Source organism: Macrobrachium rosenbergii, chromosome 42 (genome assembly GCF_040412425.1).
Source record: "Macrobrachium rosenbergii isolate ZJJX-2024 chromosome 42, ASM4041242v1, whole genome shotgun sequence".
NCBI lineage: Eukaryota > Metazoa > Arthropoda > Malacostraca > Decapoda > Palaemonidae > Macrobrachium > Macrobrachium rosenbergii.
In genome coordinates, this window is record NC_089782.1 from 9,362,864 (window position 1) to 9,382,795 (window position 19,932).

The 19,932-nt window shown below is 35.9% G+C and overlaps 1 protein-coding gene across 50 annotated transcripts in view; it reads left to right on the forward strand.

Moving 5' to 3' along the window:
• The window catches only part of LOC136827934 (ankyrin-2-like), a 790,256-nt gene that overhangs the window by 690,331 nt on the left and 79,993 nt on the right, over positions 1 to 19,932 (forward strand). For 49 of the 50 annotated variants that reach the window (XM_067085443.1, XM_067085453.1, XM_067085409.1 and 46 more), the window contains one exon: positions 16,823 to 18,388. The exons of the other annotated variant lie outside the window; for it this stretch is intronic. In XM_067085443.1, coding sequence (XP_066941544.1) covers positions 16,823 to 18,388 — 1,566 coding nt within the window. The remainder of the gene's footprint in view (positions 1 to 16,822; positions 18,389 to 19,932) is intronic. 50 annotated transcript variants of the gene reach the window in all.

Below are 19,932 nucleotides of genomic sequence, written 5' to 3' on the forward strand. Positions count from 1 at the left end.
CTGTCGTTTCTCCCCCTTCTCCAGGTCCTTCCATACTCAGTCTAGGGTTTTCCTTTGCTAATGCTTTACAGTAGTTAGTACTGAGGCTTCCTCCTTAGCTCTGCCTTCTGCTCTCCTTACAGTTCAGAAAAGCATATTGGGAATTTACAACAGGATGTAACCTTATTTTGGTCAGTACAGGGTTTGTCTGAATTGGTTAGGGAACCAGTCTGGGTCCCCCCATAGTGTGTGTGATCATTTTAGCATTCCCTTATAAGAGGTAAGGTGTCGGCGCCCTCATCCATCTGTAGCCAGAGCCTAGGACTGCCCTGCAACAGTTGAAAGAGTCTGCTGCCAGGGAACCGGGTACGTTCTCAGGGTGATGTGGGTCTGTGCCCTCCGTCACCTGCCTTTCCGTTTTTCATGCTCACAGCCTTGTATAATGTGTTAATCGAAAGATCGTTTTGGTAAACATTAATGTTCGCTGCGTATGCGACTTCTGCCATTATCAGCACCTAGTACAGTATGAGGTGGTTAGCACCGATAGGACTAATTATATAGGTATAGACAGTTTTATTAAAAATAGTGTGTCTGTAGCAAATTTTACTTATTCTGATGTTTTGTCGACTCAGTCACTTGTTTAACCAGTCTCTTCATCTTTTGCTCATTCTAAATCCTTATCTGTTAGCCTATTCCTCTTTCTCTGTCAAAATGCACGTGTTCATTCTTTACATGTTTTTTCTTCAGCTATCAGCAAATCTCTTACTTCTGCCTCGATTAAGGTTTCTCTTTCCTAATCTACCATGGTTACAGTATCTTCTGTTGTTTCCAAGCTAGATAACTTTCTAAGGATGTGTTGTATGGGAATGTTCTTAAGTACGTATGTTGACTCGCTTTTGGACGAGGCGGGAGAGTCATCGTAATTCCTCTTCCCCCCACCTCCCACCAACATTTCCCATTTTCTTTTGGTGCCTCATTTTCTTTCACTCAGCAGACTGGTGTGGACTCAGCTGAGTCGCTTCAGACTGTCTCCCTTTCATTGAGTCGTGGATGCAATGCTGTGCCAAGTGTCTCCTCCTGTCGCCCTCTGGCAGAGAAGAGTTTGAATCAGAGGATCTCCTTCAGTTTGATCAAGGTTTGCTGGAGCATTTTGACTTGCCGTATCCTCATTTAGTTGAGGAAAGAGGCCACATGGAGAATAGGTCTCACTTGCCTTCGAGTACAGTCGACCCCCGGTATTCACGGGGGATGCTTACCGCAACCTCCCGTGAATAGCTACAATCCGCGAATACTTGACACCCCTCTAAAAATGCTTATAACTGCCTATTTTAACAGTTCAAACACCAAAAAACCCCACTAAAAATGCTTATACCTGAGTATTTTAATAGTTTTATCACAAGACGTGCATTTAGTCATGAAAATTATATGAAAATATATTAATTAGTGAATATTTCTCTATGAAAAATACCACAAATAGGTGAATTGTCCCCGAATAATGTGTATATACATTCCACAGAAAAATCCATGAATAGGTGAAGCCATGGATCCGGAACCACGAATAGGTGGGGGTCCACTGTATTTTGGCGCCCTTGAAGTATTTGGAGACGAGAACCCAAGCTTTCTCCTTCAGTTAGAGTGTGTTTTGTAAGTTTTCTCGTACTCAGGTGCACAAAGCTCCATTTTAGGTCTGCCGGGGCTTGTCTTCTGGGTTTTTATGAAGTCACGGAGCACCGCCTCTTGTGATACAGGTACTTAAACCGTCTTCTGTAGAAGATTCGGTTTCTTTTCTCTTTCCCGTGAAGAGACAAAGTCAAGAATGACAAGTACTTTGGACATGCTGAAATGGAGTCTCAGTTTAGATTTTTGAAGTTTTTATCTTTTATTAAACTTTAGCTCAGTATATTGCCTCTTCTCTGTGTCAGCTTAGAGAGGTTGAGGCACCAGCTTAGTGTGTTTTTGGTGCCAGCTTAGGGAGTTTGTGAAGCCAGCTTTAAGGGTTTTTGGTGCTAGCGGCAGTTTAGCGAGGAAGAGTGTTAGATTTTAATTTGTTTCTGATGCTGGAGGCTAATGTTCTCATGCTTATACCAACTCAGTTTGGAAGAAGTGAGAACACTTATGCTCCTATCTGTAGTAAAGGCTTATGCTGCACAGGTTAAGGCGGTAAGGGAGGATACTTTGGTACAAGTCTTGTTTTATACCTTTTGGGGATAAGTTCAGCCTCAGGTACTGGTAGATGGCTAATTGCAAGCCTCCTGGCATGCTTGGAGAGACTTCGGACCAGAACCCTACGCGGTGGAGGCAGTGAGGGAGAGTTATGATTCCTTTTAGGTTACCCTTCACTGGTTTAGCCTCCTATAGCTGTTCCTTCATCTTCTCCAGTAGAAGTCTCTCATTCTTTAGTAGGAGGTTGTAAATTAGAGAGAATGATATGGACCAGGTGGTAATTCACTGGAATTTTACTCTGTCTTTTTCCTAGCTCCATAAGCAACTGGAAACTGGAGATTGGCGGTCATTGTAGGACACACCGAGACTGAATAACTTTACGTTTCTGTCCGCATGCTATTTAGTTTTTCCAGCATGGTTTTTGTGACTTTCTAAAAGAACGATCAGATTTTTTGATGGATGTGCAGGAGGCATTTTTCTCACACCTATACATCCTCAGTCATGCAAGTTCCTTCAAGGTGTATTTACAGAGGAGGTAATGCTGTTCAAGGTGCTTTGTTTTGGCTCATGTACAGCACCTCTATGAGTATTCACAGGGAATTTGTTGCCCATAGGTGAATGGTGTTGAATTTTAGGAGCAAGAAACTTTTTCTACTGAGCTAGTTCAAGTTGGCCAACTCTGTCGGCAGTATTCCAAAGGTCAAGGATCTGTTGCTTCACCTGGCTCAGTCTCTGTGCATTATGATTTTCAGCCGACTTCCCTAACTCCTCCTCATTCTTATCTAGTGATGTGGGGATGATACTTGAAATTTGGAGGCTTGTCTGTCTGAAGATGAATAGGCACTTGCTTCTTGAAGAATTTTAGCCCTGAAGGAAGCTTCCTAAGTGGTACGGGCTTTCTTTGTTAGGAAACATGGCCTCACTGGGGTTTTCTCAGAATAATCAGGCTCAATTACAGTACTGTACAGTCTCAGCACAAGAGATTACTACTTACAGCTAATTTTCATTAAATTTGTAAGTAATCCAGAACCATAATTGTCGCCAGAATCTGTCGGAGGGACTCTGTAACCAAGAGTTGACCATTTTATTAAACCTACATCCAGGTTTTGTTTCTTCCTTCTGCCATGTAACACGAAACAATGAATTTTGACTAGTGTTTGTACACTTTCACACAACATAGAATGGTCAAACTACACCTGATAAAACTTACTAGGTGTCAGGGCAGTGGGAAGACCATCAAAGATGCCTAGCAGGTTTATCCCTGGTCGAAAACAAAGTTATAGTGGAAAGTTTGCTTCTTTGAGTGAAATGAACAACATGATATTGGTCTGATAATTCATTCTATGGAAGGACAGTGTTTTTAGTGATTGGGGATTCAGAAAGAACAAAACTACCTACAGAGTGGCCATTACATCTGCAAGTTCAACAGTTGCTGTGGGATTAGAGGAGCGCTCAAATGTAGACTTACTAGCATGCAGATGAACAGGAACAACCAGTTGATTACTACTCCTTTGAGGGCCCTCAGGCTTGAGCAATGGCTGTTTCTTTAAGTCTGGCCTGGTTCAGACTCATAGACCTTTGGTTCAGACTCACAGGCAGCAGTTTGTGTATTGCTCAGGGTGCCATTCTAGAGGAATTTTCAGTACCTGGAACCTTATAGACATCAGATTTTCTCTGCTTTCTTAGATATAGTAATACTTTTTCGCTGTCTACTTTCAAGGTTATCATTCCATACTTTCCCCGTTATTGTGTCTTGTGCTATTGAGATAAGTTGAGATTGAAGCCCTTCAACTCAGTATCAGTCTCTCTCTGAAATTTAGACACGTCTAAATTTTATGGGCAGATTCTTTTGAATCTCTGGAATGAGTTCCATTGCATTATTTACTATAAAACCTTCTTTTATTTAGCACTCTCGGCAGTTAAAAGGGTAAATTTATTGCAAGCACTCTCCTTAAGGCTGTTGTAAAGGGAATGCTATTTTATCTTTTTGCCTTAGAGCTGAGAATGATGTTTAGGCTAAGTTTTTCAGAGCACTATAAGAATTCCAATTTAACCTCCTTGGTGGAGAAGAAGAGGAAACCCTTTTCTGTCCTGTTGGGGCAATTAAAACTTACTTAGATTGGTTAAGCCTTGAAGAGGGAGTTATCCTTTTGTTTTGTGATTTTAGAACTTAGAACATCTAGAACATCTTTTTCAAAGGTTAATCCTGGAGGATGCAAATTTAACCTTTTACTTTGTGGTTTTAGAAAACCAAGGTGCCTTTGTCAAAGTTAAGCCTGGAAGAGGCAAAGTTAACCTTTTGCTTTGTGGTTTTAGAAAACCTAGCTGTCTTTGTCAATTGTTAAGCCTGAAGGAGGCAAAGTTAACTTTTCATTTTGTGGTTTTAGAAAACCTAGGATGTCCTTGTCAAAGGTTAAACTTGGAAGAGGCAAAGTTAACTTTTTGTGTTGTGGTGGTTTTAGAAACCTAGAACGTCTTCGTCAAAGAACACGAGGTTCTCTGTGACATATTTGATTAGGCCAGTGCATGAGAACTAGCTTCATACCTTTTACCTTTATTGAAGGTAAACATTCATAATGTGAGAGCTGTTGCAAATTCATTTAGTGTTATGACAATTTGTCACCTGAGGATGGGCTGAATGCGGCACAGTAGAAATGTAATTTGGTTTTGCTCACTTACTACCTTAAGAACTGAGTTTGAAAACAGTAAAGCCCATAGTCTGTTAGTAGTAGCAGGTAGACTTTTCCTGAATTGAAGAAAGAGCAATCCTTTAGGCTCTTTGTTTCAAATCCCAGGCTTTAATATTCTGGGGAGCATGAAGGCACATACAGTATATTGTAAAGGAGTGTACCTTTACACCATAAAGATATTTATTTTTAGTGACTATAATTTTGTAGGGCTTTTGGACCCAGGCATAGGGGTTCCCTCACTCTACTTCTGTTTCATTTTGTCTGAAATGAAGTGGTTTTCTCCGCAAGGCTGCTCTTCACTGTACATGTATGAGAGTCTTGCTCCCTGAATGGACTCCAACTTCTGGAGGTAGGAAGATCCAGAATTCCAGATAAGGTAAGAATTTTTGGGGTTTCATGCAAGAAACCTTTAACTCAATTGGCTGAGCAGATTTTGTCTAGCAGCACTACCCACCATCCTCTTCTCAGTGTGGGAATCAGGTAACTTAACAGTAGGTAAGTTTCATCCCAAATAATATAAATTTTCATAATAAAATTTATTATATGGATACTTACTTACTGTTAAAGTAGACCCCACCCAGCCTCCCCACAACTTGTGGGCTGTCAAGGAGAATTCTGACAAGAGCTAAAACATTTGAAGCACACCTGGTGGAGAACAGGTGTACTAGACAGTTATCCAGACAGCTATTTGATCTTTTGTTTGAATGCCGACTCACCTGTCTGCACAGAGATATAAGCTAACTTTAACAGTAGGTAAGTATTCACATAACTTTTATTATGAAAAAAATTATATTCTTCGTAATTGAGGTTCAATGTACCTTTGTTTTTTAGATCACTTTATGTAAAGTGAAAGGTACCATGGATGCAAAATAACAGCCAGAGGATCCATTTGGTAACCTGTTGATGTAATAAAGTCCCTGTATACAAAACTATAAACATCAGTTGAATGAAAAACATTACCCAAGATTAATATGAACACATTAATTAATATAGAGTACGCAGTAAAACAAAATCAAATTTAGGAGCCAAGGTAAGAGTGTGCATCATCTGAAAAAACTAGAAAAATTAAGGAAAGCTTTTCAAAAAGAAAAATGTTAAATGTTTCATAGTATATATAGTGTATGTACTGTATACAGAACACTGTGATCATAACAGGACTTACAAAATTCTAATACCAAATCGTCCATATCTCCTGAATATTTGGACTCAATGATGAGTATTAAGGGCAGTTTTCTTATTTAATTGGAAATTGACATGGTCACAGTATAAAATTCTTACTTTCCTTTCATAACATGAGTCACAGAGTACTGTACTAAGGAATAAAACTTTTCCTCCTCTGACTTGGTCAAATTGCATTGATGCATCTTTTCAATCAAGTCCAAATTTATTTCATTTTTAATCATATGAATTTCTAAAGGCATTCTGCTCTTTTTCTAAAGTCTGGTGCATTATGAAGCTGATGTACCTTTGTCTCTGAAAGACTAAATTATAATTGGAACAAGGGAAAGATATAGAACAAATTACTCACACATATGTATGTCCAGTTATGTTCCCTAATCAATGTGGAAAACTAAATGGTGAAACAAAAAATGCCATTATGGAATTCATTTTTGAAATATCATTCTTCCATTTCATTAATCGCTCGGGCTCATTAGAAGTTATTCAAAGGCAGAGAGACTCAAATCTGAATAGCTTTCCCTCCTGTGTATTGTTTTAATTATTTCTACATATGGTAAACAATATATTAAATGATTGCAGATATGTGAATCGTAGTACTACAGTATTTTCAGTAGTTTATATATACAAAGAAAGCCTTACTAAATACCTCAAACTAGAACTTAATGTGTACTTGTTTGCAAAAGAAATAAAACTGGTCAAAAGCAAAAAATATATAATCTATATAAGATGTAAATATTATTATTTTATCAATACACTAGCTTCATCTTTTGACATTTCCAATTCTGTGCTCCCTAAAAGTTAGAAAATTGTGCTAGATAAATTCTACAAGGAATTCATTAAAAAAACTTCATTAATTTTTCCTTTTCTGATGTTGTGGTTTCAAAATGCCTTTTTTTATAGTGCTATAACATTTCAGTAAATATTAAATTCACAAGTGATAATAAGTAATTTGCCTTATGATGCTGTAACCTGATAAATGAAAGTTTGCTTTTGTGGTTTTGCAAATAAATCCAGATTTATTATTCAAAAAACAGATTTTACATTAGGATTTTTGGTGTAATTACAGTATTTTAATATGTTTTAGATAAAGCCTTACTTGGTAGTACAGTATTATTTGGGATGAAGACATTAATGTACGGTGATTTCTTAATTATTCTCAATTCCCTTACTCATATTACACCCTTCATCGCACCTTACTTACTCTGTGCGACTGTGTTTAGGTTGTAAATCACACTAAATGGCAAAGGTCCAAGTTGAAGAGCAAAGACTGAATTGTTTTGATGTACAGTATTAGAGAAAGAGATATATATGAATGTTGTACAGTACAAATATTTGAATTTTACACTATGTAGTCTTAGTACATAATTGTTGTTTTTCAGTAATTACTGTAGGGTAAATTGTACAACTTGCATAGTACAGTACATACAGTTGCTAATTATATTACTCTATATCCTCTGCACTGTATGGTACCTAGAAAATGGGAACCACAGAAAATATAAATAAAAGGATCTAGTGAATGTGAAGTATGCTTCACATTTAAGTGTACACTATCATTTAGCATTCATTACTGGTAATCTGCACTGAACGATCCACTGGATTCCAGTGCTTGGTATTATGCCTAAAATCCATAAATTCCATTCTGTTACTAGTACTCTGGTAATAGTGTCAACATTTTCTTGTTGCACTAATACTTACATAGCATTTATTTAAAAAAAAGTTTATGCAATATAATAGTTTGGCTGTCTTTTGTTTGATGTTGGAAATTGCTTGATCATGAATGTCTAGTTTATATAAGCTAGGCTACTGTGACAAAGTTCTTGAACGACACATTTTGCTTGCTAAAGGTTGTTTTAGGGCGTTTTGTGTTTACACAACACGTAAATTTTTTGTTTATTTGAATTTATATAATAAGATTGCCAGGGCTACGATAGGATTTTCTGAAAACTTAAAGGTAGCACAACCTAGGGTACCCTAGTCACTATATCTTTTCTGTACTTTGGATTCTTGAACAACTTTTAGTCCGATAAACATTTCTAGGCTCAGATATGTTGGCAACAAACTGTATTTTCCTGGAAGAAAACTTAGGTTGCACATGAATGTGTACACAAGTATTATGGATACTGTTAATTTTTATTACTGGTAGGTGTTTGTCCATATACTTGTTTAGGAAGCAAAAAACAAAGAAAATTAAACATCACACTCTGCCCGTATGATCAAATATATGCTGGTACCTGTACATGTGCACTGCAAATGTACACCTGAACATAAGTATTGGACTTTTCTCCTCTGGATAGTACAGTAATAACATCCAGTCTTTTTAGTTATGTTATCTAAAGTTGCATTCCCAAAAATCTTGAATGTTGGTTTACATAGCCTTTCAACACACAAAGTTTTAAAAGGCAATCAGGTCTAGGTCTTCATCTGTCCCACTTTTCCATGACAAATGTAATATTTTTCAGACTTTTTCTCATTCCTTCCTACATGTCCAAACCATCGCGGTCTTTAAAATCTCAAGTCTGTTTTCCAGCCAATGAACACCACATATCTGCTACTGCCTCATGCAGTATAATCTTTCTGCATACTTTGTCATACCTTTTCAAAATCTCTGTTTTATTTGTCCATGCCCATGTTTTGTACACCATAGATCATTACAGGCCTTATGTATGCAATGTAACTTTTTCCTCTCACTACCAATGGGGATGTTTTTATTTACTCCTCAACATGGATTCTCTCTTTTCCATCAATAGGTTACTTTAAAAGTCCCTTTGACAGTCTATATTTCTCATTTTATCATGCAGATACATGAAGTCCACTAGAAATCAGAATTTAAGAAGAAACACATTTTTATATCTAGTATAAATTAATTATTATTATTATTATTATTATTATTATTATTATTATTAATATAATAATAAATTGGTAGTAGACCCTCTTTGAAACATGTGATGCTGAAGGTGATAGGTGCATCAAAGGCATTCAATTTATATAGAGTTTTCTCTATTTTTCTGGGTTACTGCATTCTACCGGTAACATGCCCATCCTTGTCAAGGTTGAAAAATTGGTTAGTTTTATTTCCGATAAATACTTTACATCATTTATAGAGTACGATGGTAACTGAAATTGGGAATTCATCTTCTGTGGAGTTGTCCCTCAGGAGAAAGTCTTCTTCAGTGTTGATCGAGGCCACGTTTCACTCAGGCTCCTGTAAGCATGATCATGCTGAAAGACGTGAGTACGCTGTCATTCATGGTGAGTCCTGCTCGTTATATAGAAGGTGGTCAGCAGGGGTCAAATTTAGGCTGACTGCTGAAATTCAAGCTGCTGATCGGCTGGTGAGATTTCTTTGTAAGCCAAAAATTTATTGTTGATGGGTCTTGCTGCTGCAGCCTTGCTGAGCGGTGGGGCTGGAATGTGATGCCATTTTCTGGTATCTGAGATTCTTTGAGCTGCCTGGCACCCAATCAGAATATTTGCCGGGTAATACCAGAGAATGATGTCGCACACCAGCCCCACCACTCAGCAAGGCTGCAGGAGCAAAAGCATCAACGATAAATTTTTGGCTTACGAGGACATCTCACTAGCCAATCAGCCATGCAAATTTTCCTCCATGGCCAATTCTCGTATATAACAAGCAAGACTCACCACAGGTGACAGCCACTGCCGTCTTTTGGCATGATCATGCTCAGCAGAGCCTGAGTGAAATGTGGCCTTGATTAACACTGAAGAAGACTTTCTCCTGAAGGACAACTCCACAGAAAATGAATTCCCAATTTCAGTTACCATTGTACTCTGTAACTGATATAGTGTATTCAAGAAACTAACCAATTTTGCAACCTGTTTTCCTGTTCAAGAATGACGAACATGGGTGTGTTACTGGCAGAATGCAGTAACCCAGAAAAATCAATTATCAGAAAAACAAAGAAAATTCTATACAATACCGCTGATGCAGCTATCACCTTCAACACCATATTATTATTATTATTATTATTATTATTATTATTATTATTATTATTATTATTATTATTATTATTATTATTATTATTATTATTATTCAGAAGATGAATCCTGTCCAGTTGGAAGAAGCCTACATGGGCCATTGACTTGAAATTCGAAGAATATGGTGTTCATTTGAAGGAAGTTATAGAGGATAATAGGAAATATAGAAATAAGAGATTATTAAAAAATATGAATTAAAGAATAATAAATAGATAGGTGAAAATATTAATAAATTATTAAAATACAAGGTGAATTGTTTTAGGGTAGTAATGCATTGCATCTTCACTTGAACTTTTGAGGTTCTAATGGCACAACATCCCCAGGGACACTATTCCACCATCCAACTGTGTGAGGGATAAAAGACCTATGAAATATATTATTTTACTCATCCTGTGTGTTTTAAACTAACACACACACACACACTCTCTCTCTCTCTCTCTCTCTCTCTCTCTCTCTCTCTCTCTCTCTCTCTCTCTCTCTCTCTCTCTCTCTCTCTCTCTCTCTCAGCCTGACGGAAAGTCCGCAACTGTCATGGTTACAGTGATAACAGAAGACAGACTGATAAAAAAGATTAGGACATAGGTAGTAGACAATGATAAGCCTGCATCTAGTGAAAAACAAAACCCAAAAGCAATGTCTGCTTATGTGAACAGTTACAGACTCATCAAAAGCACAATAGGGTCTTTAAAAGACTTAAAGATAGCAATAGTATTAGTAGTGAATGAATACTTTGCTAGTGCATACACTGAGAAAGACATCTCAGAAATTCTTTGTGTAGTCATTAAGGAAGGGAAAACAGAGTTAAATGAAATATTAACTATGTAGGTGAGAAATCTGAAGCAGAGCAGATCTCCAGATCAAGATCGATTCCACACGAGGGTGAACAGGAAAGTGGAAGAATTGGTTCCACATTCTGTGACATTTGTAAAGCATCCTTGGAGCAAAGAAAAGTAGTGAAGGACTGGAAACTGCAAGTACTTCCCCAATTTTAAAGGGTTCCAAAGATAAATCAGGGAACTGCAGTCCTATGGGCTTGACTTGAGTCTTTAGGAGGATACTAGAATTTATCATAGCAGAAGAAATAATAAAGCAGTTAAGAATCAAATACTCAAATCATCTTTAATCAGTTTTTTATACTTCCTCCTTGACATGCATATATATTAAAAGTTTAAAAGTTGCTAAACTCTGTCTGGATTTCTAGAATTCATTTGACAAGGTGCCATAATGATGATTGTAGAAAAGAAGGAGTGTAGGTATCAAAGATGAACCTGGAGATTGGATAGAAACTGTCATGAATTTGACTTACTGCTATTGACTAAAGTAACAAGTGATGTACCTTAGGGTCTTGTCCTTGGTTCTGTTCTCTCCGCTATCTTCATAAATTACTTGGACTTGAAACTGACTAGCAAATTAAGCAAGTTTGCTGATTACTCGTTAGTAGATATCAGTGTGGGTAATAGTACAACAATGAAACAACTGCAAGAAGACAGTGAGAAAATAGGTGAATGGTTTGTAAAATGGCAGATACCATTTATCTTAGGTAAGCAAAATTATGTTCATATGTTTTAAAATAAAAATGCCAAGTATGACTTACTTAGCGTGGGGATAGTTGTCATCTAGAGAAAGACCTAGGAAACTTTATCACTAGTGACTTAACAACCTTCCAAATAGTGTATGGAGTTCAAAAAGAGCCAAAATGATAGAATACATTAAACATTAATTTACAACTAGGAAAAGGAAACCATACTAGACTTTTACTATTGACTAGTTAAACCTCACTTAGAGAATGTTATCCAACTGGGCACTAACCTAGAGGAAGGACTTAGAAAGATTAGAATCATTACAGGCAAAAGCAGCCAAATTAATACCACCACTCAGACATCTTCAATATCAAAGGATGCTAGAACACCAATTTGAAATCTCTCAAATGGCACTGATTAAGAGGTCAGTTGATAGAAACGTTTACAGTACTCAAAGGTATAATGAGAGAGACCACAGTAATCTATTAACTCTAATTAGTAACCAAACGAGATCCAATGAATAGAAACTGGAGTTTAAAAGATTCAATATAGCCACTGTGGGAACCTCTTTACAGATAGGTTAGCCCCATTTTGAAACAGACTACTACCGGCTGAGGTTGTGAATACTGTACTACCACTGCTGGCTAGAACAGATTACAGTGATTGACATTCATGTGATTTACTTAATTTTATTTTTAAAAATATTTTCTTTTAGGCTCCTCTGTTCAAAACTCTCTCTTAAGTTCTTCATCAAAAAGTAGGGCATGTCAAGTTAAATCTTCCTTTTTTTAAATTATCAAAATGGAAAATGTGAAGTGACAGTGCTGCTATTTTAGAGCCCATGAATGCTGTTTGAGAAGAGTATAGTAAATGTAAAGTAACAATGATGAAAAATTACATTGGCAAACGAGTTTGTAAACCCACAAAAGTAAAAATTATATACTGCATATGTTTTAACCTTGAATTTCTTTTTCAGTAGTAAAGGGCATTAGATAAACTTTTTGGAAGCAATGCAATAACAAACTATTATGAAATCTTCTTAGTTTTATCTTTTATTGGAGTATTTTAATTTTCTTTAAAAAACTAGTTGGAACTAATGTAAAAAAAATGGCATTTTAGTATCTTTAAATAGTAATTATATAAAGATTCTTTTTAATACCAATGAATTATTAATATACTTACGTGCTATTTAATTTCAAGTTCTATAACAGCCTTATGAATAACCGGGTACATGCTATTGGAGGAAATTTAAGAGTATTAGGGTACCATTTATTGTTGTTAAGCTTACTGCATATCATACTTGATTCTATTAAGATTAGAAGCTGTGTACAATATTAAAAATCTCCCATTCATTTACTCAATGATACCATACACTTCTAGTATTCATGCATTACTAGTCATACAGTCCTTGAGATGAGTTCTGTACAGTGTTTTTGAAGCTCAGTGTAAAAAAAAAAATTCATTTGCTACATATGATTAAATTCTGTAAATTATTAGTTATCACAGATCTTCAAAGTTGAAATACTTAATTTATCTTTGGTTCTACAACATATGAATTCAATGGCTTCTTTGATTGACAACATACTTAGCCATATTTTCTTTTTGTTTCACTTACTGATTTAAATTCATTTCTAAACATCAAAAAAGTGTTTTATAGTCACTATCATCTTTATTTTTAAACAAAATTGTTTATTAAAGTTGACATATCATAGGTTCATGATTTGAGATATAGGTTCCTGATTTAGGGATAGCCTTTAGATTTGCAAAGATATGTGTACAGTAAAATGTAGTAGGGTTTTGTATCCTTACTCAACATTTGTCTACAGGAAATTGTATCCATTCTCAATTATTTTTTGCAAATTCTCCCAGAATTATACTTTTACTTATAGATAATGTTTTTAAAAGGATCACCAGTTTAAACAACACAGTTAATCATAATATATTTTAACTTTTTCCCTCTTTTCTACTCCATATCTTCAACTTGTAATTCATTGCTTGAATGACCTTTTAATTTTCCTTCTTTAACTGTTGACTTATAGAGTACTTGACTTTCATACAGAGGATAGTTGTGTATTTTAAAAATGACCTTAATGGCAACTGTTTTCATTTACTTCGAATGTAAATGCTCTAATTCATAGTTTAGCTATAATTTCTTCACTTATTCAGTTCTATATTTTAATCCTTATGGGGTTTGGTTGCGTGTGACCTCTATTAAATGTGTATAATTTTACACATAACTTAGAAACTTGTTAGGTGCAATGTATCTCTCTTTTCCTGTTTTATAGTTTGTATTAGACTTAAATTTTGATTACTTTTCATTTCTGCTTTGTATATAAGATTATGATTTATAAATCTCTATGCTTGTATGTTCTTAGAATCCTGTTTATGTTATAAGATAATTATATTTTTGGAGTACAGTACCACGTATGCTGTAAATGTGTTATCAATAGTTCACAAGCTTGTATATTTATTTTGTCTACAGTGGTTATGAATAATAGCCATTGTCTTGTGCATAGTAATGCCTCTATGTAGTCACAGTTACCCATTCAGGTACATAATTGGTGAGTCTGGAAAGAAGCAACAGTTTCTTTCATGTGCCATTATGCAAAATTGTATGAGCAAGGCTGTAGTTAGTTTTACCACTCATATTTTATGCCAAAATCATTAACATTGTTGATGAATATTTGGTTTAAAGAAATTGTTCTCTTTTCATGACCTCCTGAATGTACATTTTAGTCTGTAACAATATAACTTTTGAAAATTGTTTTAAATTTTTAGCCCCTTAGCAGTTCACTCTTAATTTTTGAAGTATTTTCATTAGTACTGATAATCCTAAACCAAAGCATGATTACTAACAAAGTCAGTCTCATATTTGCACTGAGGAATCATTTCTTCTTGCATCTCTTTTTCTTGATATTTCCACCTTGTTTGCTGATATGAAAATAGATTCATTGTTCAGTGATACAGCAACAATTGAGGTATAATTATGTTCAAAGTTCATGAACATGGAATAGGCAGCCAACCAAATATAAAATTATCACAGTTCTTACAGTTTGACTTAACAGTTTATATGATAAACTTTTTAAAAGTTTTTACAGTAAAGTACTGATAACTGTGTTCTTAACTGTGATAAACTTACGAAGATTGTTGTTACTTGGTGTAACCACATCATCTTTTCATTATTTATTAATTTCTTTTGTATAGTATAATCATAATACATGTTTATAGTTAAAAATGTGGATAAAATCTTACTTTTATGTCAGTTAAATACTGGTGAATGCAATGGTTGAACCTAATAGAAAACTACTAATCAATAAATTATAAAGTAATATCTGTTATGACGGACTCATAAAATTGCGTAATCAAAGCTGTGGAGCACATCACTGGAGAAATCAATGTAGTCTTACAATAAACTATATGGGAAACAAGTCACTCTCTCAGTGAATAATTTCTTCTATTAACCTACTCCCATTGGGGAACATTAATGATCATTTTAAAATGGCTGCTTTCTTAAATCATGATTTGAATAACAAATATATTCTCTCAGATATGAATTTTTCTTATTTAAAGTAAAAGGTTCATTATTATATAAATTATTGCAGTATTACGTGCAACAAGTGTTACTGAGATTTTATTCTAATGCCAATCCTGATAAATTTTTTTGCTCATTTGAAATAAGTTTGCATTAGATGTCTGTGTCCAGGACCTTTGCCTAGTAAATCCAATTTACATTTAGTGATGATCATTTGTCTTATGAGCGTCATTGTGTGTGATCATAGCTTTATTATGGATCAAATTTATTGTGCAAGATGACATTTGTTTCATGTCAAAGTAATGGATATAGTCCTAGTTTATTATTTTGGTTTTCATGTGTAAGAACCACTCCCTCTCCATTCATATACTGTAATATTACACAGTAAAAGGATCTTTTTCTTAGTTATTTTGTGTAACCTTAGATACTGAATGTCATGTTAGCAGAAGTTCGTTACCCTAGTCCATTACCAGAGCAGTAGCTTACGTTTGAAGACCCTAAACTTCTTTATAAATTTGTATTTATATATTATAAGATTTACTTAGCTGTGAGACTCATTATGTGACCCCTGTGTTGTTATCAGGTCCTCCGTCTGCTGCCCTTATCTTCCGCCTTTTTTCCCCTTACTACACAAACCTTCAACCATTTTATCCTTTATCCTTTTTTCATTTCTTTAACCAAGTTTAGCTTTTTAACATTTATCAAAAATCTTGGCATGGATTTGACTTGGCAGATGTGTCATTGAAGTGCTATGCTAACTATTATATGCAGTATTCATTGAAGATTTTAAAAACCTGTTCAAGTTTCATGTTTTGAAAATTTAAATTTCATACCCTCTTTTTTTAACATAAACACATCGCTTTATTCATTATGCTTGCTGCTTGTTCTATTTAGTTTATATTACACTATCTCTTTCAATGTAGTTTGCCATTTTTAATTTGAAGCTAAATTGCTTATACTTTATACAGTATTGTAATCAATTGCACTTTTTCTCATAAATTCTAATTAGCATAAGTTTTTGCTTAATTGAATTCATCATAGGAACATAGTGCTTGTAAAATTGCATTTTGACAAAGTAGTGGTTAACTGAATGATTGTAAAATTTGCTAGAAATGCTATGAAACTGGCAGTGACAGGCCTTTAGATACAGGTAAGATATGAAATGTTAAAAGGAGGCATCTTTGATGTAGTATAACCATAACAAAGAAAGTAGGGGAACATGGTGGTAATGATATGAATGTAAATTATAGTTATGCTAGTTAGATGTTTACAGGTTAGTTGAAAATTTTTTTAATCAATGATTTATTGTTAAATCTACTTGTCATTATATTTAAAACTCCATCTTTTAACTTGCACGATTTGGCATGGCAGAAACAAGAAAATGAATCTGGTTTGGTTTCCTCTGTTAGGTTAATACTAGGCAGGTATTTTATTGGCTTGTATTTACAGTATAAACTATCAACCAAATGCCTTTTCTTCATTATTATTATCATCATCTGTTCCACCAAGTCTGTCATTATCCTGCTTAACACAGTTTAGTTGGTGGTGTGCTACTGTGGGTTGAGTTGTAGAATTTGTGCTTGAGTTCCCACTATCACCATCACAACCACACTTGCTCCCCTCTACCTCCACCGCTCCTCAATACCAAACCAGTGTACCAGGCGGCAATGGAGAGGCAGCAGCAAGGAGGGCCGGTAGCTCACAGGCTTAGAGGCATTGCTTATATAAAAGGCATCACTGTCTGACCTCTTCTTCTGTGGCAGTCCTGACTCCCCAGATGTCGCCCCAACCTGTGGACAGAAGGCTAGCCCAGCAGGATGCATTAAGCCATACAAAGCAAGATCACCAGGAAGTTTTCTCCAAAGTAACAACAAATGAGGAGGAAAAATATGGAAGAACTGAAGAACGTGGTTGTAGTCCCATTACTGTTCTTGAGGGTCGGGCTGCTGAAGGGGATAACATACCGATAAGGCCACTCTCAAGGAGTGGTGCTCATACGATAACTACCACTACCAGCTGGGGTGCACCTGTATCAACTACAACTAGTATTCAAGTAGACGATAGTAAAACAGATAATTGTGTGCAATTGACATTGCATTCAGAAAGTCATGTAACCCTTCATGCCCCTGGAGAGATGTGGGGAGAATTTCAAAAGGTCAAGCAGGAAGAACACCTGGAAGATCCTTGTATGATTGTCTCATCAAAGGATCCTGTATCTGCCAAAGAAGACTCAAACATTATTCATTCAGGAAAGATGCTTGAAGCAGTGGAACATGACAGTGACAAGTCCATAAAAGGAAAAGAATACCAAAAAGAAATAATGAAGAGTGTATCAGGGATTGAAAGTCCTCAGAATGAATGTAAAGATATTAGTGGGGGCAGCAGTAATCAGCAGATTCCATCCAACGTAGATTATAGAGATCTCGCAGTAAGTGCTTTAAGAAAAGTAGAAACTTCCATATTGAGTGATAGAACTCTGGTTTCAAGAGGTGAGACAGAGACTTTAAGATTAGATGAAACACCACCACTAATTACTACAGTAGAAAAATATATGATTCATGATTCAGCAGATAAATTTTCTATTGATGCTTCTTTATCACCAGAGTGTGAGGAAATTCAGTTAATGCAATCTTCACTTGTGGAAGAGTTAAATGCTGTCTGTGATAATTCATTAGTATTAAGTGAAGATTATGTATATGTTGCTAACGAAAGTTTAGCACCATCAGCACACCGTCCAACGACATTAATGATTACTTCGAACTCAAATGAATCGACTGACGATGCAGAATGCATAACGAACGACCCCACAAAGAATAGTGGGGAAAACGAGAAATCTCAGGATCTTAAACGGGATACATGTACTGAAGGGATGGAAATGACAGCTCATCTACAAGGTGCTGGAACAGGCCATGTTGCTGTGGGGAATGAGCAACTTCTTTCAGAAGGTGGTGCAATTCCTCGGCCTGAGCGTCCTTCACGACCAGCACCTCGAACTACTACATTAGTAAAGGTTAAAGTAGAAAAGAGGCCTGTTGGTAGTCATTCACAAGTTCGAGAAAGGTCTCATGAATCTCAGCCAGTGCTTCATGTACCATCTGTTGAGGAGGAAGTGCGAGGTTTGATGCAAGAAGTAAAGGAAGCAACTAGTCAAATCAAACAGGAAGTCAAGGAGTTACGCCAGGCTGACACCCCAACTCCTGATACTCCTACTCCACTCAGAGAGTTTAGGGAGTTCCTAAACAGAGAAGAGGAGCAAGAGCAAGAACGACTACCAACGATAAAGGAGATGTGTCGTGAAAGTGAAGAAGATGCCTCTCTCAATGCAGGAGGTGAGATTTCACGGGGAAATGAGCATTTGCGGTTGGATCTTGGTTCATCTGTGTCAGACCGTACCACTTCAGCACAGTTCATTCATCAAGGTTTTGATGAGAACATACATCCTGATAGTGGTTATTCAACTTTGGAGGGTTATTATGCTCTAGGTACTGATCCCTCTACCACAAAGTACATCCCTTCATACAGTGAGCCAGTTCCTGAAGGATCCTCCAGTGAACCTTTTAATAAGTTTGAGCTTGAGGGCCCCTCAAGCTTTGTAGATAGTAGTGATTTATCTCCTGTAGAGTTTGTATGTAGTGCCACATTACCAGGGAATGGAAGTCAGGGTAAATCAAAGTTTAAGTCATTTATGCAGAGAGTTCATCAGCTGACTGCTAAAAGTCACTGTAAGCTTGAGAATATGGGAGGTGTATGTCAGGGAGTAGAACCACAAGCTAAGGATGCATCTAGGAAGGATTTATCTGATAAAAACTTTATGGAAGGAACTTTGGACACACACTTACAAGGAAAAGTTACTGTTAAGCAACCTCCACAGATGAGTGGTAATATTAGTATTAATTTGGGTGAAACAAGTGATTACAGCAGTGTTGTTGAAATTTCACAAGAAAAGGGGAAAGGGAGGGTGGGTACCCTAGGTTTTGGTAAGCATTTGTCTGATGATAAGCATGAGGAAAAATTTGTTTCTTCATCTCCTATAGTCTCCGATAATGGAGAAGAATTTGAATTTGTCCAAGATCAACATATACACTTTTATTCTCATTCAGATATTCATAGTGAGAAAGATAACGAATATATTCCTATTATCAACAAATTAGAAAGTGCCACTGAACAAACATCAGTTCCTATAATAAAGAAAACAGAATTTTATGCAGGAGTAGATTGTACAAGTACTGAGGATTTTAAGTTTGAAAATGAATTTTCAGGAGTAGAATCTCTAGTAGTTGGTTCCTCACTAGCTGACTCACCTTATTCAGAATCTTCACCCACTGGTTCTCAGTACACTGAATCTTTGATTACTGAACCATCTACTAGTGACCATTCTCCTGAAGGTATAACATTTGAAATGGATAGTGAGCAAAAGAAATCAGAAGTGGAGGAAAAAACGTCCATTTTTGAATTTCAGACTGATGAAAATTTATTTTTTGAAAATACTGAAAAACCTGAGTATAGAGAACTAAAAGATAACACAAATATAGGAAATATTGATATAGTTCTATCACCAGAACCCACACAAGAAACTGGAAGACACTTGAAGGTTTCTTCTAGTCCTGTATATAGGGAAAAAGATGATTTTGATATGTGTCACAAGGAATCTAGTAAGCCCTTAGAGACCCTCATTGAAGAAGATGAGATGGAAGATGATGAAATTCACTTGGAAAAAACTAAGTTTAATACCTCATATACTACTCCAATTAAAGAAGCTGTAAATGAAGGTGACCTGTATGGTAACACATCAAAATTCTTTTCTGGTGATAATTTACAAGGTACAAGTAAAACAAAAGTTACATTTGGTTCAGATGTAAATAAGGAGTCTGAA